The 23,330-nt window shown below is 49.5% G+C and overlaps 1 protein-coding gene across 2 annotated transcripts in view; it reads right to left on the bottom strand.

Annotated features, from left to right (window-relative positions):
* SEPTIN5 (septin 5) overlaps window positions 1-23,330 on the bottom strand; it is a 42,219-nt gene that overhangs the window by 18,479 nt on the left and 410 nt on the right. The window contains exon 2 of one of the 2 annotated variants that reach the window (XM_063173413.1): window positions 3,252-3,315. The exons of the other annotated variant lie outside the window; for it this stretch is intronic. Within the exon in view, the coding sequence (XP_063029483.1) occupies window positions 3,252-3,266 (15 nt within the window). The 5' untranslated portion in view covers window positions 3,267-3,315. The remainder of the gene's footprint in view (window positions 1-3,251; window positions 3,316-23,330) is intronic. 2 annotated transcript variants of the gene reach the window in all.

The following is a 23,330-nucleotide window of genomic DNA, read 5'->3' as shown; positions in this document are numbered from 1 at the left end:
TTTTCTAGGACGAAGGGAAGGGCAGTTCCAGAGAAGCTGTTTGCTCAAGCTGAACAGGAGCAGCAGCAGGCAGCAAACCCACTCCCAGCTTGGACCAGGGCAATGGAGGATGAGGAACAGCCAATATCCTCCATGCAGGTGCATAGCTGGGAGCCTCCAGGGCTCAGTTACCACCTCCTTCTCCTGCTGCCTCCTCTCCTACTATAATGAGCATCAGCGCTGACTTCAGACAGATGAATCTCACGGGTATTGCAAGGTCTGAACTCTGCTGCTTCATCACCAGCTGAGCTGCACACTCACCCTGAGGCTCCTGCTGACCTGATCCAAGGGAAAAAAGCCTTGCTGATCTAAACTCTAATGAATAATTTAACTTCAAACTTGCAAGCAAGGCTCCATCTAAGTGGCTTCTGGGAGCATCAGAGCCCTGACTCTTTAGCCAGGTTTCATGCTGTGATGATCAGGAAAAAGCAAGATACCAGATAAGAAATGCAGAAATCCCAAAGCACAGGATTAATCCTCTGCAATGTTCAGTGCCACAAGCATAATCTGCACAGCAGCCAGATCTCATGTTTTCTTTTACCTATCCCACAGGTCAAACTTTTAATTTCCGCTCAAGGATCACTGCTGCTTTGGCACATAATCCCTCCAGAAATGTATCAAATTCTATTTCAAAGGTATTTATGCTCCCTGCTTCCTCTTGAAGTGCCTCGTGCTTCCCAAGCAGCACTGTGTGACTCATGCCATGCCTCCACTTCCAGCTCTTAGAAAGGAGCCACGACCGTAATTCGCCTCCTGCTTGTTTAAACTCGTGACTTGCTCTGGAGCGAGTTCACAGAGCTTCTCACACCCAGCTCCTCATTTGGGATAATCTGCACGATATAACAAACTGGGCAGACGCGGAGCTGGCTGGATGTCAGCCCCTCGGTGCTGCCCGGGTCTCTCCCCGCAGCCCCTCGGTCTGTGCCCGGGTCTCTCCCCGCAGCCCCTCGGTCTGTGCCCGGGTCTCTCCCCGCAGCCCCTCGGTCTGTGCCCGCTCCTGTCGCGGGAGGAGCCGGGGCACGCCAGGGCCGGGTCCGAGCGGGGACAGCCCCGGCGGCTTCCCTGGCCAGGGCCACACGGGAATCAACGTACAGGGCAAACCTGCCACCCTCGCTGCTTCCTCCCATTTCGAACATTCTCCTTAGCACAGGACAGAGGGCTCCAAATTTAGCCTGCTAAGACAGAAGGAGAAGCCGGGTGGTGCAAGAAAGTCTGTGGCAGTCTCGGCGCTACTGCTGCTCATCTCTCCTCCGATTCACCCTCCAGCTCTGCAGCACAGATCCGACTTAGATGCCCGGCCTCTCATCTCAAAGCTACAGCTGGGAAAACCAGGGAGAGGCAGAGCAGAGCCCTGTCAGCCCTGGGAAGCCAGGAACAGTGTTTGGGAGACAAACAGGTACACATCCCTCTGGGGCACAGAAGCTGGCTGGGCTGAGAGTGGTTTGGTCAAGAGGATGGAAAAGAATGGTGATTCCTCCTCTGCAATGGAAAGGCACTGCTTCTTCCAGCTCTCAGGTTCTCCATCCAAATGACAAGAACATCAGTTTTGGAAGTTCTTGGTGCATGTTAACATTCATGAATAGGAAAAGGTTGGGACAGGATGCTACAGAAGGTGCAGTTTAAGTTACAGGTAGTGGTCCCAATCCTGCGATCCTTACTCACCGAGTAGTCCCTTTGCAATAGAGACGACTGCTCACGTGAGTAAGGGATGCAGGATCAGGCCTGTCTACCAAAGAGGCTGAATCCTGAACCAGAGAGGACCATTGTGAGACACCTACACCTGGTCCAGCAGGAGCTAATCCAAGGGCATCACAGGGGAAGACAGTCCAGGCTGGGGCACCACACCTGCAAACAGCACACTCAAGCAGAAATTCTCCTGATTCATTCCCAGTTCACCCATCTCATGGATACTCCCACATCTGCAAGGAGATCTTTCTTAACCCTGCTGTCCTCCCAGCAGGCTCCCAAAAACCTTATTGGGAGAATGAAAGCCAACTGTCTTGGGAGAATTCCCAACCTCTATCTTCCACCTACAATTAACATAACTTTAGCAGTAGCTGATGCCCACAAGAGAGGAGAATAAGCCCACTCAGCTCGCCAAATAATTTTTAATTCCATTAATTATGGGGGGAAAGGCAGCTCTCTATAGCAACTTTCAGTTCTGGGAGGCACCCAAGGAGACAAAAGCTGGCCTCAGACTGTGTGAGCAATAACCCCAAAAAGCTGTGCAGAACAAGGAGGTAGAGGCACCTTCTCCTTCCTAGGGGGTCTCCTGATGAAGGACTCAGAGACCCAGGCTCCAGCCACACACCCTCCCTCCCTGCTGACTGCACACTCAGTACCATGAAGCAGAGTCCTAGTGCACCTAGAGACAGCAGAGGCACACAGGGACCTTCACCTTCCTTCCCACCCTCACCCCTGGGCTTGCAACCCCAGCCCAGTTGACAGAGATGAGCCTGCCGAGAGGGAGCCATGCACTCACCCTCCTCCCTTTGCACAGCTCTGCCTTGCTCCACCTCCACACAACACAGCTGTACCTGGCTGCCAAGTGCTGTCCCTCAGAGCCCAGCACAGCCCAGTGTTCCTGGAGAAAGCAGCTGTGTGCCTTCCAGTCTGCCCCAGCTCTCTGGGATGTGTGCTGGGCCATCTGCTATCCCACAGGGGTCCCCCAGGAGCTGTTTCCAGCCCCACCATAAAAACAGTCTGCAAACGTCACTGCCCACATCAGCCTGCCCAGGGCTGGGCCCTGTGTCAGGACTAGCATCTGTCTTTGCAGATGGATAATTAGATTCCCTTTCCATTTCCTTTTCCCTCCTGATGGTTTCTCTGGCTGGCAGTTCCCCCACAGCCCTGCACAATCCAGCAGCATTAGTCAGAAGGAAATTTTGCTCCCTTCCTCCCCAGGATGTTGTTCTTGGTTCAATATGAACAGCAGAATGAACTGCATGATGATTTGAGTGCTTCACTGCAGTAGCATTTGTCCTTTTCAGCCTGGTAAACACAGCCTTCCCTCCCATAGCTGCACCCTGCCCCTTTTCCCCAGGTGACACAGAAATCACAGTGTGAATTCAATGAGTGTGATGCTGTTGGCAACTGGAAGCAATTAGCTAATCAGCAGGAATATGCAATCAGCTGGGCTGGGGTTGCAGCACACTCCATTTATGAGCAGTGGTACCAAACACTCCTTTTGGGCAGGGCCTAAAGAAGCGTACCTGGTTCTCAGCCATGGTGTGAGATGCTCTCAGAAAAAGATCATAACACCCTCCTGCAGGAAACCTGAGGAAGAGATGGAGCAATGTTGAAATTGGGGTAATTTAACACAGAGCTGTATCTCAGAGCTCCCAGAGGAGGAGAGGACTGTGTGCCCAGAGGAAGCATCCAAAGAGATCCTCACTGAGCATACAAGATTGCCTGTCCTCCCCTGCCACTAAGAAGTGGCTTTCTGGGAAGCAGTACTGATACCTCAAGCCCTAATGGTTGCACAAGCATCCCCAGGACCTGCAGAGATGCACAGACACATGAGTTCCACCTGACAGAGAGAACTTAATCCTGCTGGGATCCACAGCTTTCCCAGTTTCCCCCTCACAGGAGATGTACAGACTGAAGCTTTCAGAGACAATCTGTCAATTCTGTCCTCTTGTACCCTGTGACATCCTGTGTTCTCTCTCCATGGGCAATGCCCTGAATCCATGCAGAGCATGGAGCTTACAGCCCTCCAGTGCAAACCATCAAGACTTCCAGCAGCTCCACATCACTGCCTGGGCTTGGTAGCTTCTGTTCTGCATGTGGCTGTAAAAAGCAAACTGCTGCCTGTTCCATGCAAGGAGCTTTGAAATGCCTTTCAGAAGATTGCAGGAGCTTGCAGCTGCCTCCCTCCCCTGCGATCCCTGCCAGCCCACTGCTGGCTGCCCCCCAAGAGCTGCATGCAGCGTTACCCAGCTGTGCCAGGCTCGCCGGACACGAGGCTGAGGCACTGCAGCCATGGCACAGTGGGTAACTATCAGTGCCTCTTGCACCATTTCAGCCTGGCTGGGCTTGCCAGGGCCTGGCACACACCGGTGCCCACACTGGATCATGGCAGCAGTGAGGGATGGTGTTCCCAATGGGCATCACAGCCCTGGCTGCCCAAGGAGGTCCCAGCACAGCTGTGGCACCACCCAGGCAGATCCAGAGTCTGGCACTTTGCTGCATGAATGAAGAAGAAAAGGTAAGGGCAGCAAGGCAGCTGGGGACCAGGATTTGCCTGTGGTTTTGCAGCCATCCAGCATTGACATTGGCTCCTTGTACCCTGCCATCGCAGACACTGAGGCTGTGCCTGGGGGGCAGCTGTCAGAATAATCAAAAACAGAGTCAAGAAATGCTTTCCAACACCTTTCTCTCCCCTTCTCAATCACCTACTTGCTCCAGCAAACACCAAGCCTGGTTACACCTTTGCTGCACAACTCACTGCTTCCCTGTGTCCTGCAGTGTGACTGGAGAGTCACATTCTATGTGATGATGGGAGAAAACTTCAAGTCATTGAACATCTAAATCAAACTGTGCTGTCAAAGGGAATTTAAATAAGTTTTTTCCAAGCTTAAGAGTAATAGGCAGTAACTGCTGAATGTTGCTTCTCCTTATCAGGGAGATGTTGGCCAGTAGGACAAAAATAAGACTAGTTAGTCTGAGTTTGTAGTGAAACAGAGCAAAGAATTTTAGATGAAGAATTATCTGGCTCAGAGTCTCAGCAGGAATTGTGTCAGATACTAAAGGGCTCCCCATGCCCTTCCATAACACAGGTGTGAATTGCAAAGTCTGGAGCCCACAGGCAGGATGGACCACACAGATCATTTACCAAGACTGCTGGACACTGACAGGTCCTGGTGGCTCTACAGTACCCAGATGAACACCCTGCCTGAGGCTGCTGCAGGACACAGCACAGTTTGCCAGGCTGGGGGGTCAGCTCAGCAATCTTGGTGCTCTTGTGACAGGGGGGCAGTAACAGGCACCCCAGCAGAGCCAGGAGCCCAGCACAGCAGCCTTGTGTGCTTCAGTCCAGCCCCAGAGTTCATTAGCAGTTTTGCAGCAGTGAGAGACTCCTGCTAACCACTGAGATGGAGCCATCTGTTTCCATTTATGTGCTGGCTCACAGGAGCAGCTCCACAGCAAAGGATTCCAGAGAGGGTCTGCTCTCCTGGGCACACAGGGAGTGAACAGCCAGCCAGTTGGGACAGAGGCTGAATTCACCCTCCTCAATGACCTAATACCTCCCTTCTGCAAAATGAACACCTGGGAGGCACTGCAGCCCTCCTCCTCTGATTTTGTGACCAAGCTCCATCGTTAATCCACCCACAAGCCACTGCCCTGAAGGCACAGAGGACTTGCTCCCAAGTGCTCCCACACCAAATTACTGCTCTGCATGGCACCACAGCAGAGGAGGGGTTGATAAAGCTGTTCCCACATCTCTTGGCCTGCCCTCTTAAAGCCAGAAGGAATCTGCCACTGATAAGCCAGGATCTCTAAATTAACAGCTACCAGGCCGTTTTTTTTCTGTATCAGGGTACTGCAGAAATGTTATGCCAAGAAATCTTTACCCAGACACCTTTTCCATGCCTTCATTTTTATATACATAATGCTTGGGCAAACCATGTACCCAGGCCCACAAAAGAGCAAAATGTGCAAGTGGTGCCTGTGCAACACAAAAGCACAGAGTGGGGATGAAAATGGCAGCAGGAACCACGGGAGAGTCTAGGCAGCTTCCTAGAGAATGGGAAGACTCTATGCAGCTTCCAAAAAAGGCAGCAGGAACAAAGGGATGAAAACTGGGGACACCCTGTGTGGAGAGGGCTACAGAAGTATTAGTCCTGTCTGGCAGCTGAACTTTGGGAGGACTTTGCCACCTTGCTTTACCAGTCACACCTGCTTGGGAGGGAAAACACTCTTCTTGCTCAACAGGAGGCTTCATACTATAAATCAGATTGCTTAATTCTTGACAGTTTGTGTTCAGAAACTCCCCTTTTCCTGTGCTTGCTACTTCCTCTCTGAGCACACTTTTTTCAGAGCCAGAAGAAACATTATGCTCCTCTCAGCCTGCCCATGGGCCCTGCAATTCCCTTCAGAGATTCCTTCTGTTTGGAGGATCTGGTGCCTGTGGTGGACTCACAAAAACAGCAGAGAGCAGCAGAACATATCTTAAATTCTCCTTTCCTTCACAATAAAATCTTCCTAGTCTTGACTGGAGAGAGCAGAACTGAATGTTCCTGGAGAACATTGCTCTTAGGTGAGAAAGGATGGAATATCAGGAATATCAGGACATAGCATGAACAAAACACAGCAACACCCTGTGATACTGCAGTAGCAGCAACTGCCTGGACAAAACTGCCACAAAACCAAAATTCTGAAACATCCTACACAGCTCCATAGAGAGATCCTTCCCAACATGATCTTGTCTCACTGCCCCAATCCCATCACCAACTTCTCTGCCCCATTGTGGTTTTGATTATCTCAGCTCCAACCATGCCCCTCTGCAGAGGGCAGTTCTGGATCACCTGGCAGACACCACCATGCTCAGTCCCACAACAATGGCACTGATGCTGCAGACAGAGGTGGGAGAGCAGCCAGACCTCAGGTCCATTCCCAATAGCTGGAAATGAGCATTCTCTAAAGTGTATCCTCCTGTACCTCATGTGTCTGGTCTAACAGCCCAAGCACAGGAGCTTCCCTTGCTTCTCCAGTCTGCCTTTGCTTTGCTGTCACATATTGTCAAGCTGTCCCACTCAGCCCTGCTCTGCTGAAATCCTCCCAGGAGACATTTCTCCTCAGAGCTCCAGATAGAGTGACATTGCCATCCTGGTCCATTACAGCCCTGTCCCAGTCACCCTGAGGCTGCTCTTGGGGATTTGATACATTGCAGAGAGCACACACAGCTCCAGGCCACAGAGCACAGGGCAGCTGAAGCTGAGAGCCCAGGGGAGCCCTGCCTCCTGCAGCTCCCAGCCCACCGGGCAGAGCAGTGCTCAGGCAAGCAGGATCTGCTGCCAAGACCTCCCCCAGTGAAGGAAGAGCCAATGACCCTGCCCTGCATCAGGGGAGGCCCTGAGCAGCACAGCAGGGCTGGGCACAGAGCCCTGAGTTACCATCCCAGCTCCAGAGCTGACAAACCTCCCAGCAGAGCAGTGCCTGGTACAAAACCTCTTCTGTTCCTGGCACACGAGCCTGCTCCAGGCTGCTGCCAGGACACATCTTTATTGTGCCCTCCTGACTTCAACAGCAGGCAAGGCTTGGGGATAATGGTGCCTTTCTGGGATGCTGCTGGGGCTCACACACAGAGGCTGCAGATGCAGGGGGCTGCCAAGGTCCTGAGCCCTGCAGGCAGCCAGCACTGGCACTGTGTCACCACTGACAGCAGCACAAACCTCTCCTGGGGCTCCTCGGACCCAAACTCCTCCTCAAAGACATGGCAGAGCTCCACTGTAACCCAGCCAGCACAGTCACCTTCAGTGTCATGGGCACAGCTGTGGGATGCTGAGCAGAGAAGAAAAAAGGGGCATTTTTAACACAAAATACCTGTTTGTCTATACACTTTGGGACTGTTTCATCACATACAGGCATGGAGACAATGCTGGGGCAGGAAGGAGGAAAGTCTGCAAACTTTTGTCCCCACTGTGACATGGTCACAACAGGATTCATTTTCAGTCTCTGCTCCCAGTGCAACAGGGAAGAGGGGCACGAAGGCTGGGGAAAGTCTCTTGCTAGATCCCATGAATGGTTAAACTCTCCCTATTTAGCAGTGGTGGGAGGGAAATTTATCTCCAAGCAAGAGTCTTGATGCCACCTGGGACAAGGCCAAGAGAAAAGCAAATTCTTCCAGTCAATTTATTTCCTTCCAATACTGCCTACCCAGCTACAGGGAGTTTCTGCAGCCACACAGCCGCAGAGACATGAGAAAAGACTGCTTTTATTTTCCCAGCCATAGCCTACCACAGCCCAGCTTCTCTTCAGCTTGAGCTGGAGCCAGAAGACAACTGAGCTCAAGGGGAAGTGGCTGGACACCCCCACACAGCTTGTGAGACAGGACTTGGAAGCTGTCCTTACTGAAAAACATGGACATTTATGAAGTCCAGAGCTGCACCTGGCAGACCAGCTCCTGCATCCAGGACAGAGCTGGGTTTGGGGGACTCCAGCAGAGTCCAAGGACTCCAGGCTCCAGCTGTGCAACAGAAAATCTTGGCCACCTCAAAACAGCAGACACCAAGTCAGTAGGAAGGGCCTTTTTCCATGTCAGGAAGAATTATCTGGTAGTTTCTGCAAGTAGCATCTATGGTCTCATGTGCTCCTCATCACTATCTGGACCAGCAGCTGGTACCCCAGCTGGCTCCCACCCCATGCTCCAGATCCTCAAATCTCCCAGATTTCTCACTGACATCTTGGGTCCTAAAAAGCAAAACCTCCAGGAGGGCTCTCATCTCCATTTCTGCTGATCCACAGGGGCCTCAAATTCAAAGAACCCAGCAGGGACTCTTCCATCCATGCACCTTTCCCCACAGCACATGGCCACACTTAGAGTGTTTTCCAGCTGGGCCCAGCTCAGCACCCTGCAGGACAGGGCTGGACTCTCACCAGGAACTAACTGCTCTGATATGTGACATGTCCAGCTGTGTCTTTCAGACTCTGCTTCTCCTTCCTACTTCCCCCCATTCTAGCATGGAGAAACATGAGAACAGAAAGATAAAAATCCCCACAGCCATCACAGTTACCACCCCCTCACACAGCTGCACAGCACTGGGCAGGAGGCACAGGGCTCTCCTGGAGCCTCAGCTCCTTGCCTGCATCATTCAAACCATAAGCTCTGGCTGGGCCTCCAAACACTGCTCCAGCTCAGAGCTGGAGACAGATGAGGTCACCTCCAGTCTGAAATCACTTCCGTTCTCAAACTGCTCCCAGGACTGTGCCACAGATTAAAAAGAGTGGGATGGGTGGGGAGGGAAACCCAAACCAATGGAGCATGTTCCCCATTAAGAGCTCAACACTTAATTTATCTCTGCCTCCCAGTCGACTGCCACCCGAACCCTCCACCCTCCCTCCTTCCCCTGCAAGAACAAATCTGGCAGAAGCTGCTTTGAATTAACAGCAGGGCATGGCACAAGCTGCACAGGACTACACTCAACCCCCAAATCCCCAAATCCAAACCCAAGCAGAGCAGTGGGGAAGAATCACAGCTTGGTGTTGTCAGATGAGCCCAGCCACACTGCTCTGCCTTGTGCCAGCTCCAACTGCAGCAGCCCAACTCCATCTCCCCACACACAGGGCTGGAAATGGTTTGTACTGGCAATGCAGCACTGAGCACCAGCCCCACAACCCTGTGGTTTCTCCAGCACAGCCCCATTCTTCACTGTACAAGTGGCCACACTGGCCAAGGTGGGAGCAGGATTCTCCCACCTGGATCAGACAGCACAAATGCCTAAGGAAGCAGACTGAGAAAGGAAAATGAAAATTAAGGTCACCAGCATGGGGGAATCATAAGGAAAAGAGCCCTGCAGTGGTCACACTTGGCCAGGAGAAAGCAGACTGACAGTTCAGTGGCATTCCTTTAAAAACACATTGACCACAGATGAATCAGAGTGTCATTGCTGGAAGCTCTAACCTGACTGCAGCACCCAGCAGTGCCTCAGGCAGTAACAGCCACCACACATCACTGTCATATACACAGTCAGGGGTTTTTCCTCTCACCCCAGACTTTGCTCACCACAGGAAGGCACCCAGGTTTTGTGGGTCTCTTCCAGAACTCCCAGTCTCATTGCAATGGCAGCCATTGGATGGGGCCGTTTTGTCAGCAAATACAGCTGCTGTGATCCATACCCTGTTTGGAATCCAATGCAGCTCACACATGCACATGGCCTTGGCCTCACTGGTGACACAGCAGCCCCTGGCACAACCCCACAGGGTGGGAAGAGTTATTGAAATGCAGTGGGTAGAGGAACAAGGGGCAGAACATGCTTGAGTGCAGCTATCCATCACATGCTGCAGCATTTTAGACTTCCTTCAAGCAGATGGAAGATGGGTTGTGTGTGCTGCCAATCTTGTGAGAGTTTCTTTGGATCACACAACAACCTTGGGGCTGAACAGCAGGAGAAGTACAGCATGACTGCATCTCCCAAGGAGCACTTGCTTCCTCAGCCTCTTTCCACAGGCAAACAACCAGCCAAAACTGCAATGAAAGTGAGACCCTCTTTCCTTGTGGGCTTCAGACCTCCTAGAAGGAGTGGACATCTGAGAAAGGAATCTCTCTCAACCCCTGGCACAGACCTGGGCTGTTCAGGTAGCTCCTCTTCAGCATAGACCAGGAATAAATACACTGCAGGACAAAGAGGTCTCAGCAGAGGAAGCAGCAGGCTGTTCCCACCTGGCTGCACTCCCACCAGCTTCTTTCTGCCAGTTCTGGCTTCCCACCTGTAACTCGGTAAGATGCCAGCAGAAGTCATCAACACAGGGAAGTGACTGTCCAACAGACAGGCTGCCTTGGTGGGGAGGTGAGGAACCCCAGAGCTTCCACACAGCAGTGCCTGTGAGTTCCCAGTGGGAGAGCTCCAACAGCAATGAGTGGAGCAGGGAGTGCTTCACACCCTGAGAAACACCAACCACGACATGGAAGGAACAGGTCTGAAGTTGAACATTTGGGCAAAGGGGAATCCTGAGGTTCAAGTGCCTCTGGGAAGCTTTAGTTGTGGTGTGATTGACTCACAGGGGAGCAGAGCCACTCCTTCATCAAAGTATGCTGTGTCTCCCTAAAAATCATGGCCTCCAGACAGAAATGCCTCTAGACAGAGCTGTTATTTCCTGGGTTCAGTTCCATCACCTCTGAGCATAGAGAATTTCACTACAAACACCCACACCTGCCCTGCTGTCTGCTGAGCCCTTAAGGATCCAGTGCTGGTGAGCACTAAAGAAGAGTCATGCTCTTCATCCTGCACCCAGACACCCTGGAGAGCTCCAAACCATGTTCCTGTCGCCTGCAAAGACACCAACACTGCAAAAGATAAGAAAAGATCTGCAAGAGCAAAGCCTGTGTGAGTTTTCCGTGCTGTGAGGAGTCTGGGTAAAGCAGAGACAGGCACATGGGAGCACAAGGCCTCAGGGCAGTGCAGTGCCTGGCTCCTCAGCCCAGAGAGCAGAGTGCAGCCAGCTCCACACTCCCAGGGAGCACATCCCTGTCAGGGTGCAGAGCTGGAGCACAGGGGCCATCCCAGCCACACAAAACAACTGCCAGGCACACAGAGCAGTCAGGAAGCAGCACAGCCACTGAGATAAACAGTGACTGTCCACTAGCCAGCTCCTGCCAGGGAGACACAGGAGGGGTTTAGGGAGAAGTCTGAAGGAAAATAAAGAGGACAACTTTCAAAAGAAGGTGGGATGAGCTTAAGAGATTAATCTGCAATGGAACATCTCTGCTGAACAGATCCCTAAAATAGAAGCAGCTTTGTAAAAGTTTCAGTTCCAATACAGAAACCAAAATGTTAAATGGGTCTGTCACTCCTGAGCACAGCCATGATCCTTTCACAGAGCTACAACTCTCACTGATTTTTTTGAGGCAAAGATGAAAGGGCCATTCAGAGCAGCCTGGAACATACCTCTTGCAGTAGTTTCCTTCAGCAAGCCCTTTCCTGGACCTAATCCATGGACCACAGCACATGAAAGGCAGCTGTAAGCCTGGCACCAGGTGTGTAAATGCCGAGGCAGCAGCAGCCTCCTCATGGGAGATGGTGAGAGCTCTTGCTACACAGCAGCTTAGATCAGAGAGGGATGGAGGGGGAACAGCAGTGACAAGGCTGCTCACCAGAGCCAAATTTATAAAAATCCAGGAGGTATCTAGCTCCTCAGTTTCAAAGGAGTTAGGCACTTTCATCTGTGTTAAAAGAAGGCTGTCCCTTGGTTCCTATTATTGCAAATTGCCTAAAAAAATTGCCTTTTAAATAACTGCATTGTACAATGGCCTTTGTGGGAATGCTCATGTTTCAGCCCATTGCCTTTCATCTCCACACCACCGACCCAGACCAGAGGAATGTGTCAGCTCCTTGGTTAATCCAGAATGTGCCAACAATTTCAGAGGCACTGCAAGCAGGATCACTTCATTTGTGGCAGGAACAGCTCACATTCCTGGACTGGCACAGTGGGAAACTGCAAGGCTGTGGCCCAGGAGAGGCACCACAGACACCATTGCCATGCAAACACTCACTAACTGCCATCTTGCCACAAGGCCCCATTGAGCTTCATACTGGAACAAGAAGATCAGAGCTGCTGTGATCTTACCAAAAAAGGCACTGGGTTTATAACCTAACTCTGCAATTTTGCCAAATCTCACCACTGATAATTCAGTATAAAATACTGCAGCCAGAGCAGGCAACCCAATTTGACCAGGACAGAAGTGGAATACGAGTGTAGTCCTGACAAGGTCTCAGGGATGGTATTTTCTACTGAATTCAAGACTGCCATTTTGCCCCTTTCCTCACAAAAAATTACAGCCTTAGGAACAAACCTTATCACCCAGCTGGACTGCAGGAGACAGACACTAAAGTCATACATCTTGCAGAGGATTATTAAAAGACAGACATTCAAAAGTGCATTCTCTACACCACCTAAAATCCTTTCGACCTTAAGATAACAATTTATTCCCTTAAAAACTGAGAGAGAAAGCAATCACAAAAGGTTAGTGTCCCATGCTGAATAACTACTGTCCTTGCATCAGGACCACAGCCCAACCACTGAACAAACAGAGTTCTCCATAACATCTGTTCTTTGCTGATAACATCCCTGTGACACTGGCCTTTGCTGCTATTTCAGTCTTGATTTCCACTGTATCCAGTCAGAGTCATCAATGTACTCTCTACTTGCCCTGTAGAAAAACCATTATCAGCAGCTCAATAATAGAGTCCTGATTGTAAGGAACAGGTAATGGTGGAATCCTCCCTCCTGAGAATTTTTCTGTAGAATTGCTGATTTCATGAATCTCTTTCTGGGCTCATCTGAAAATAATGGTGAAGTACATGAGATGTAAGATGAGAGATGCTAACATAGCAGACACTGGAATAGCAGAGTTCATGAAGATGTCACCTTTGAGATGATTACATTGGATTTCTAGAAGTCAGAATGAAACCAGATTAAAAAGATATTAGAGAAGACAGAAAGTCATTTGACTGCAAAAGCTGTGGCTGTTGGACACACAAGGGGTAGCAACACAGTGTTAGAAAGAACTTGGAAGCAATGGAGTGGAAAAAATTGCATTTGCTGGGCTGTGCTTTCCTACAAGGCAACCCAAAGGAAATGGAAACAGCCATGTAGGTAAGGCAGAGCAGCAAGGCAGGGTGGGGAATGCTCTGCTCAGTCCATGGGTTAGCAGAGAGCCAGCACCCCCTGCAATGTCAGCTCAAGTGACAGCCACAACAGGCCAAGAGTAATTTGTCACTCGCAGCCCTTTGACGAGAACTGGGTGCAAAATCAAATTAGACACCCACGAATGGCTCTTAGGACGTGCAGCACAGCGTGAAGTCAAACCTTTATGGGTTTCAGGAATCCAAGGATAACTATCTTCAAGCAAAGCTAGAACCACCATCACATGCAAAGTAAGGAGGGGTTCTCCTGGGCTTCTAGCCTGGGCTCTGACTTGCCAGGCCAAACAATGATCTCTCGGGATGCATTTTCTGGGATTTATTTTCTCAGATTTATTCTCTGTGTGGGTTCTCATCCCACTGCCCCTTGCAGGCTTTCCAGGCTCATTTATAAACCATTGCCTTGAAAATACAAAGCAAGACCTGCTTCCTTTTCTGAAGAAAACACATGCTGGCCTATTACTGCAGGATGCCAGCCAAGAGGTGGGTGGACACCCTAATTATTTTATTTTTTGAAAAATAATGAAGAAAAATAGTTATTTCTCATGAAGGAAAATCCCTAATCAGCTAAGGGACAAACTCTAGGTACCCAGCACACATGGATTCACTGGAGCCACAAGAAAGCTCAGCCCTCGAGCACACACAGGGTATCTGAGGAAAGGAGAGCAGTGGTCTCATCCAGACATTTCCTGGATGTCCACTGCCATTAATGTCATGATAAATGGGATCTGAGTCCTCCACAATGCCCAATATGTGCTGTGAGCTCTAACTTGCAGCACCAAACACACCCAAGTGCAAGATGCAGCACAGGAACAGCTGATGGGAAGGAGCATCCACACACTTTGCAGGGAAACAGAAGATGGCTCACTAAGCTTTCAAACTAACAAGCCCCATGACATCCCTCATTAGCAACCCCATGCACACACTGCACTGCTGCCACATGAGGGGCAGCTCCAATTACACCATCACTTGTTTACTAAGAGAACAATTCTGCTATTGCCTGACACCTGCCCATGACAGTGCCACCAGGGAGGAGCAGGGAGATGTTCAGAGGACACTGGGCATTCAAAGGAGGCAGCAAAACGCCTGGCACTGGCTGGAACGTGTGAGCAGCTGCTGAGGAGCAGCCCCAGCACCTCAAACAGAAAGGCTTTCACTGACATTAATGAGAGATGGTGCAAATAATGCCATCATGCAAGTGCATTTGGGGACTGGCAGCTGAACCAGAGCCAGCACTGAGGAACAGGAACACTGGGCTCCATCCAGTTGCTTCTGGTTTACTCAAATTGCTCTGAGATCCAGTGCTGTGAACCTGGTGTGAGCCAAGCAGGGTGGGGCAGGGCAGATGAGGCTTATCCAGGTGACAGGAGGACACACTCCTGCTGCACAGTGATGGGGATCAGGGTCCCAAGCAGGTCCATGTGGCACTGATGGGGGGTATGCAGCAAACAGGCCTCGAACTCACTGACCTCCCTGGGCCTGCCCTGAGCCTCTGAAGTGTCAGCCCCAGGGCTGTTGGCAAACCAGGGCTCATCCAGAGGGTCCCAGCTGCTCAGTGACCCTGGAGTGCTCCCCAAGCATGTGCCTGGATTAACTGCTCAGTAAAAGTACAGACTTCTGCTAAATTACTGTCCTCCCCAATACCCACTTCCCTCATAAATACATGTGCTGCCAAGGCCTCCTTTCAAGGGGAGGGGAGCTCTTTAAAACAGCTGAATAGCCCAGGTATAAACCTTGGGATGGGACACAAGCAGTTTCTCTTCTGCTTGCTACAGCTCCAGTGCATTGCTCCAGCTGCATCACAGAAACCATCTCTGAGAGTCAGGACTGCAAGGACAATGGCCAGGAGACAAGAGATCAGCCCTGACAGCATCTCTCACTGTCCCAATGACACATTCCTGCTCATCTTGGCCCTGTGCAATCATGGCAAGGCTTTGCTGCAGACCAGCTGCATCTCTTGAATGAACTCCTGCTGCCTTGATTCAGCCCACTGCCTACAAAACAGGGCAAATATCAGCTTCTGATGCTTGTTCCATTACTGTCTGATCCCAGCTGGCACCAAACTCCCTAAGCAGCAGGAACCCCTGAGAATCTATAGAATCTTAAAGGCCATAAATCTCCCTGACATTTTTTTACAGCAGGCCTTGGGCAGAGGGAAATTACTGTTGGTCCAGATGGGCATTTCCAGGACTTCATATCACTGGCAGAGACTCAGGAGAACTTCAAACCAAAGAGAAAGCACAGCCAAGGGGATTGTACACAGGGCAGGTAGATGCCTTTGTGATTCAATTTCACCTGAATATATAATTAATGTAGTATGTAATTTATTTGAAAATAAAAGTGGATGTAAGACTGCAGGATCTAAAGAGACTACTTGTGTGTACATATCACAGCGAGAATGAGCTCAGTGCATCAGGAAGGATTAAAATAGTTCCCACGCTGAGGAAACAGTGAGGAGACATTACAAAAAGCTGAAAGCAAAGTGACTTGCCTGGGAAGTAACCTTAAAAATAATTGCAATACAAACTATAGCAAGTAAAAGGCCTGGCTTGTGCTCTCATGTGTGTTCACACAGCTTCATGCACCAGAGGTCTGGTAATCACTGGAGCCACATCTGCACTGCCACAGGCTTTGCCTACAGAAAGCAGAGGGAAGATGTTAAACCCTTGGAGCCTCTTTTCCCACAAGCTGAGTGGATCTCTTTCCCCTCCCTGCTTCTGCACTGAAAACGTCCAGAGGTCAGTGGGACGGGCTCTCTCCTCATGGCCGCTCTCCAGGAGCTAGCACTCATGATCCCGGGGTTTATTTGCTCAGCCTGCACTCTCAGCTCCAGTTTCCCTGCCAGGAGTCATTCTGAGAGAATGGCACCAAGTGCCTCGGGTGGGGTCAGGCAGAGATGGGCCATCCCAGCCCCATACACACCCGGACACGTTGGATAACGAGCTGAAGACAAACAGGGCACTCCCCAAGATCCCCGGAAGAGCAAAGGGCTGAGCCTCACAAAGTCCAGGTCTCCTCTCCTTGGCACCGAGGGCTCTCACAGCACAGGCAGGGCCAGGCAGCCGCTGCCCCTCCCTCCCCAGCAGGAGTCAGGGCAGGGTGAGCACGGCTGTTCTGCCATCAGCCCAGAAACAGCCCGGACTGAAGAGCTGAGTGAACAACTGGAGTTAACTCTGGTAAGGGCTTCCCACCTCTGACTGACTTAAAACCACACTGGCTCACACCCCACAGAGCCCCAGCCTTGCATGAACCACAGCCCAAGATTCCCCAGTGTTACATTTCCAAGCATTAACTCTGAGCCTCCCTCAGCCCTGGCTGCCGTGGCACAGCACCAGGCTGGGGCAGGCCAAGGGCTCCACAGCTGTATCCAGAGAGGTCTCTGCCATCCTGAGCATCCCTGCACTGTCCTGCCCAGCACAGCTACACCCCTCTTCCAGAACTCAACTTCTCTTATTTCAGGACTGGACAGTTGTACTCAAGCCAGAAACTAAACAATTCTCCTCCCCCTCTTGGCGTTACACCCTTGCAGATGCTTGTGCAGGGTTTCACTTCCTCTTCAGCTCTTGGCCAACACTTAGCCAAGCTTTGCTCATTAGCAAAACAGTCCCTGCATCTTCTCAGCACACTCTGCCTTCCAGCCACCCCCAGCACTTGGCTGCTGTGATGCTGCTGGGTACCAGCCTTGCAGCAGGGAGTGAGGACTGAGGGAAGGGAGAGCAGTCTAGAGCTGAATGTTAGCAGGTCATAACAGATTTCAATTAATGCACTGGAAATACAAAAGAGAAGGAATAAAGAATATCACCCTATTCAGTCCTAAAACAAAGACAGCTCTTACTTAAGTCAGAAGCAGCAGATCTGTTCCCCTTCCTGCAGCCCAGCCCCTGTGGTCAGCACTGTACATCCCAGTCTTCCCTCTCAGCGTGCAGTGCTGCCTTCCCCTGTTCATGCTGAAGAGTGTTTCTGGAAAGCCAAGTCATGGATGAACAGCAGCACACATACATACTGATGAGGAGCATATGTTCTGGCATCTGATCCCACCACCACACACAAATCCAGCTCCTGAACACTTTTGTGGGAACAAGATGACTGCAAACCTCTTCACAGCTCCAGGGACAAATCTCTGGGAGAAAGGAATGTGTAACAGCAGACAAGCATTTTTTCCTGTGCTTCAAGGCTAACCACACTGTAGACATGCACACACACACACAAAATCCAGCCCTTATGGGAATTATTCCAGTATGGTATGAAACTTCTTGCATACACTTCACAAACATATGAAGTCACACAAGTATTAGAGGTGCCCCACATTTCTCTTATGAGTAAAGCATTTCACTGTGTGGTTTCACTGTAACAGGGAAGGCTGTGCCTTGGGCAAGAAGGGGACAAACACTTAGTGTTGGTCAGGAAAGAAAACTCTACAGGTAAGCAAAGAATGTACCCTCCAGTTCATGCTCTGTTATCCAAGAAAAAAGGCAACACAGAGGCCACTTGAACTGGAAGAGGAACAAGAATAGGAGGGGAATCCTCTCAGCTTAGCCAAGAGGTATCTCAGCAAGAGGTACCTGAAGTACTAAGGATGGAGCTGAGCTCCCCAGGCTTGGTTCCAGCACACATGAGCAGTAACTGCAGCATGGTTACAGGAGCCACCACTGTGGGGTGTCCCAAAACAGCTGGAGAAACCCCTTGGACTGAACATTTAAAACTAATTTGGCAAAGCTCTTGAGATACACAGCAGGCACCCAGCCTGGCCTGGCACAGCAACCAACCAGCTGGCTGAGATGGAATCTCCTCTGCATTTCCAAGATGTCCATTTCTCTGGGTATTTAATGAACAGCACCTTAGACTGAAACTGAAACTGGGCAATATGGGTTCTAGAAGACACTGAACTCCACCAGTTGTTTCCCTCTCTTGACTTGCCATTCCTCAACTTTTCCAGGTCACAACACAAGCCCCTTACATTCACTGCTAGAACCATCAAATGAAGAACAGCATGACTATGAAGCCAGTAACATTTTTTGAGAGCATAACTGGTTGTAAGAGATTCCTTGACTTTGGAGACTAAAAGCATCCAGGGACTGTGCTTCTCCTTTGTTCAAATGGCAGCAACATTTCCCCCTCTGCAATTGCAAGCTTTTGAAAGCCTCAGCAGTCTGGAATCCAGCAGCTGAACAAGTGTCACCAGCATCTCTTGGGGTTAAATGGAGGTTGTTCCTACTCCCTCAATATCAGCAAGGACCAAGCCCTAACTCTGTTGAACTTACACATTTGGTTAATGTGCCTGGAGCACTGGAACAGCCCTGTACAACTTTCACAAGTGCAGCAGAATTTTGGAGTTGAGCACAAGTAGCTGAGCGGGGAAATTGAAGTGACAAAAATCCTGTGCAGGAAGCATTTACTTCTCCTTTCCATAAACTGCAGATTGGTACTTGCTGATCCTCTCCCCTGCCCTGCACTCACAACTGTTTCATCCATTTGGAGCATAAATAATTGAAGAGAGACAGCAGCAGGAGACAGAATCTGTGCCCAGCTCTCCAGCGGTTCTGTTTCACCACAAAGTCCATGCACTCACCTCTTTTTACAGCCCTTTTCCAAGTAGCCAAGCAGACAAAGAATGGGAAAAAAAAAAGTCCAAGTGCCCAGGATGAACTTCCCTTCCCAGCCCAGCCCAGCCCATCTGTGACACAGGGCCTCCTGCAGCCAGGCTGTTTGGACAGATGCACAGCAGAAGGACAGACAGGGCTGAACCTCCTGACCTGCTGCAGTCCCACCCGCTCCCAGCACTGTTCTAAGCCCTGAGACTCTGCCCAGCTCTGAGGGCAAGGCACCAATACTGTCTTTTGAAATGGGCCAAAAATAATGAATGAAACACACAAGGCTTTTCACAGAGAAGTAAAAGCTTCCACTCCTATGTTGCGTCTGGCCAAGATACACTGGGACATCAGAAAAACAAGCAGGGATGTGCTGCTTTAAGAGTGTTTCTAGTATTTACCTCCAGATTCTGTGACTAATTTGCTACTCCCTTTCTGGCAGGCGCATCTTGGTAGCCAGGATGCATGACCAGGGTTGGAAAACACAGAGGTTGGAAGAGACATTAATGTGGGGAGTCAAAGAGAAACAGCCTCACCCAGGGCAAGCTATGACACAGTGAGAGACTATCCAGCTGTGGTGAAATATCCCATTAGACAGACAGCTGCAAACATAATTTTGCTTTCTCCAAGGGGGAAAAAAAAAAAGCCACCTCACCACAACCACCCTGAATTGACACAGAGCAGGAACACAGATCCATACTGCTGCTCCCAATGACTCAAAGAATCACAATTATAAAATAATTGGTTTAATTCTGAGAAAATTAAAGAGTCAGTGGTAGTCTGTTCTCCTTCCAGATTCCATATTTTCTGCACAAGCAACAACGCTCCTCTAGCCACAAGATACAAGAACTGTTATTGCAAGAAAAACATTTAGGTGAAAGATGGAAATGCTACAAAGGAACAGTGCAGGTACAAGTCCTCCAAGCTACTCCAGCAGAGACTTTGGGGAGATCCTGTAAAGACTTAGCTCTGCTTATGGTTTTTGTTGTACAGTTCCTGTACAAGAGAACCTACCACTCTGATGATACTTCTCATCACATGTTTCACCAAACTCAGTTAATCAATTCTCCCCCATAGGTATCTACATAGAAACTGAGGTCACATTAGGTCATATTCAACCAGCTCAAGGCAAGCATAAGGAATCACCACTTTTCCCTCCTCTTAATCTGTTCTTGGTCACAACTCAGCCTGCACTGAGTTGTCCTGAGTTGATGGGCAGTATCTACAACTACCCTGAGTGTCTCAGCTCTACACAGAGTTCAGTCCTTCAGGAGAAACACTTACCTGTAGCCCATCTGGGCCTATTTCTCCATAAGCTCAGTAGAGGAAAGGAGAAGGCAGTTCAGTACAAATTAGCAGGGAACTGGGGGATTTCCACCAGCCAGTGTTCTCTGGTAGGCAAGGCTGGGGTTGAAAGTTGACCTTAAAAATGATGCTCTGTGTTGGCACAGTTGCTATTTTAGATAGAAGACATCTCAGCTGTTGCAATATCTGCTGTTACAGGAATGATAGAAATCTCTGCTCCATTTTTATAAGAAAAAACCAAAGGAGTCTGAATGTAAATTTTTAACATATAAACCCCAGATTCTCAAAAACTGAAACATAAGAGCAATGAATTCAGTTTTCAATGACTCAAACTGAAACCACTCCTCCAATCAAAGTACTTTTTGCACAGCATCTTCTCCATACACAGACCCCCATATATATGTTACTGACAAGCAGACCACTTAAAAATAAGTTCAAGTAAAAAAAAAAAAGATTAAACTGAATGCAAAAGGCACAGCCCTGTAATTTCAAACCCACTGAAAGAACTGGATCCACCAGATAGTCTCTGCTCCCACACCCAAACAACTTTGCAAGTTGATGGGGTGGGGAGAGATCAACTTGGGAAGGAGAGGTTCCCATCCTCCTGATTTAAAAAGAAACAATGACTTCAAAGAACATGAGAGACATGAAACTGAATGGGCAGGAGCCAGCTTCAGAGACACAGCAAGGTAACACCCCAAACACACACACAGAGCCATCAACACGAGCTAGGGGGCATGTTCTGCACGAGTGTGCCAGGAGACTCCAGTTTAACCAGGTACTCCCAAGGTTTCACCTTTACTCCTCCCACAGCAACACCTCTGGCTTTGGCAGAGCACCCATCTGCTGTACTTGCCCTGTCAAACTCTTGACAAATTGCTGGGTTTCCCTACATGGGGCCTACTCCTCTGCACATGTGACATTAGTCATTTCTTCATTTCCTACCCAGCTTCACCATGAGAATCTCTCTTTGTGATCCAGTGGTAAATAAATTGCTAGGAAAGAAACCATCCCTCTCCAAGAGGTGCTGAACTGAGGTATAATAAAACTGAGGAGCTTGGTGTCACCAGGCAACCTGCCATAGATCTCCACACCAGCCCAAGCTCTTAAACCACAACCCTTCCCCTGGGAAGGCTGGATGCTTTGCACACAGAGACCAGGATGCAACCTCCACCAACTTCAGTAATTAAGAGGTCATTCCTTGGAAATCAGAGAGCTGGAGAATCTCCCGTTATTTTTTCCTGATGAATGGCAGTAATTAGGAGCCCACAGTACCCTGCAAATCAGAGTACCCTGAATGCAGACAATGCATCAGCCCTGACCATGCTGTGAGGGAGGATGAACACATGTTCTCTGACAGCACATTGTTCCATTCCATGGACTTTGTAAGTCATGAATATTATTAAGACTTTACCAAAGGCAACCCTACTTATATACAATCTATTGTACTGCCCTCTAAGAAGCTCCCTTCATTTCCCAAATATTCATTAAAAACCAGCTTTTATAATAATTTTTTTAAAAATCAATTCAGACAAGAACTACAGCCTCAGTAAATCCTTTCAATTGTTATCTGCTGTCAGATGCAAAAAGATTGAGAGCAGGCAGAAGAATCCTGCTCTTAAAAATGTTAAATAAAAATCATTTATACTTTTGTGTATTCAGTCTAATTTTAACAGATTGCTTTGTGTTCACAGCTTGGTTTCCCCTTTCCATCCACAAGTAACAGGCCTGGCCCAAATCCATAATGAACTGTGCTCTGTCATGCAGGAGCCACTCTACACTCAGCGTAAGACACGCGGTTACACACACACACACACACACACACACACACACACACACACACACACTCACTCACTCCTCCTCCACACTGCAGGAAAGCTCTCCTCTGCCCAGCTGGAACTGCACTGGCCTGCACACACGGGCTCTTTGGGGTACAGACTCCAGCCCACTTCTGCCTATGCAGTGTGACAAGAGCCTTCAGGAGTTATGATAATATCTACAACAGACTCCTCTGATCTCTACCTTGCTTCTTGCCCTAGGGAATGCACAGAAAGGAGCCTTGTACAGAACCCGCTTCCCTCTTCATTTAAAAACATGAACTGTAGAACAGCAGGGTTTGGGGGGGATGTCACAAAGCTTCTCCCCACTTCACAGCTTACACTAGATATTCCACGGTGTCAGAACACATTCTGGATTGCTTTCATCCAGAAATATAACAAGAATTAACTGCAATATTCATAAATAACTACAAAATACTAGCAAAATTTAAACTACCTTGGGAAAAATGCTTCTGGCGATCCCATTATCCTATTACTCGTAGATTTACTTTGTTCTTCTCATCACTGCAGTTAGCAGCTCACAAAATGCACAGTGCCAAGTCTGCATTATATAGGGAAACACCATTTCTTGCCATGGCCAGGTAAATACCCAAGCTGCTACAAAGCTAGTTTGCTTTTTTTGTGGCCCAAAAAGGTTGTGCAGTACTAGGGTCTTAGCAGGCAAGGTGTTTGCTTCATACAGAATTGGAGCCTCAGAGAAAGACTGGACTCAAAGGCAACTGTAAACCAGGCTGGGAGTGGGTGAGATTCTTCCCATGCACTGCTCTGCTGTGTTAACCACCATCTCCATCCCCACCCATGTGAGACAGAAAGGCTCTTTCCTTTACAGCAGACTTCCCTATACCGTGATGATGGGTACTGAGGAACACACAGGACCCTGATAACCCCTCACCTAAGCATTCAAGCTCTGCAGAGGAAGATTCCTCTTCTTTTCAAACATCCTAAATCTTTCCAAATACCAAATAGACAACAAAAAACCTGTCGATGTCATCTGATTGCATCACTCCTCCTCACTCTCCAGGACTCAAAGGCATGTCTCCAAATAGCTATTAGCTTTGCAAAGCAAAACAGATGTTTCCTAACACCCAAATCCTGGCCGCCTGCGAGGTGCCGATCGGCTGCAGCACCAAGGAGCGGCAGGAGCGGGGCTGTGTCTGCGCATCTGTGCTGCGGAGGGGAGAGGGATGCGAGACGTGCTC

This window comes from Melospiza melodia, chromosome 20, assembly GCF_035770615.1.
Source record: "Melospiza melodia melodia isolate bMelMel2 chromosome 20, bMelMel2.pri, whole genome shotgun sequence".
In the NCBI taxonomy this organism is placed as follows: Eukaryota; Metazoa; Chordata; class Aves; order Passeriformes; family Passerellidae; genus Melospiza; species Melospiza melodia.
This window is presented reverse-complemented; position numbering and strand designations above follow the sequence as displayed.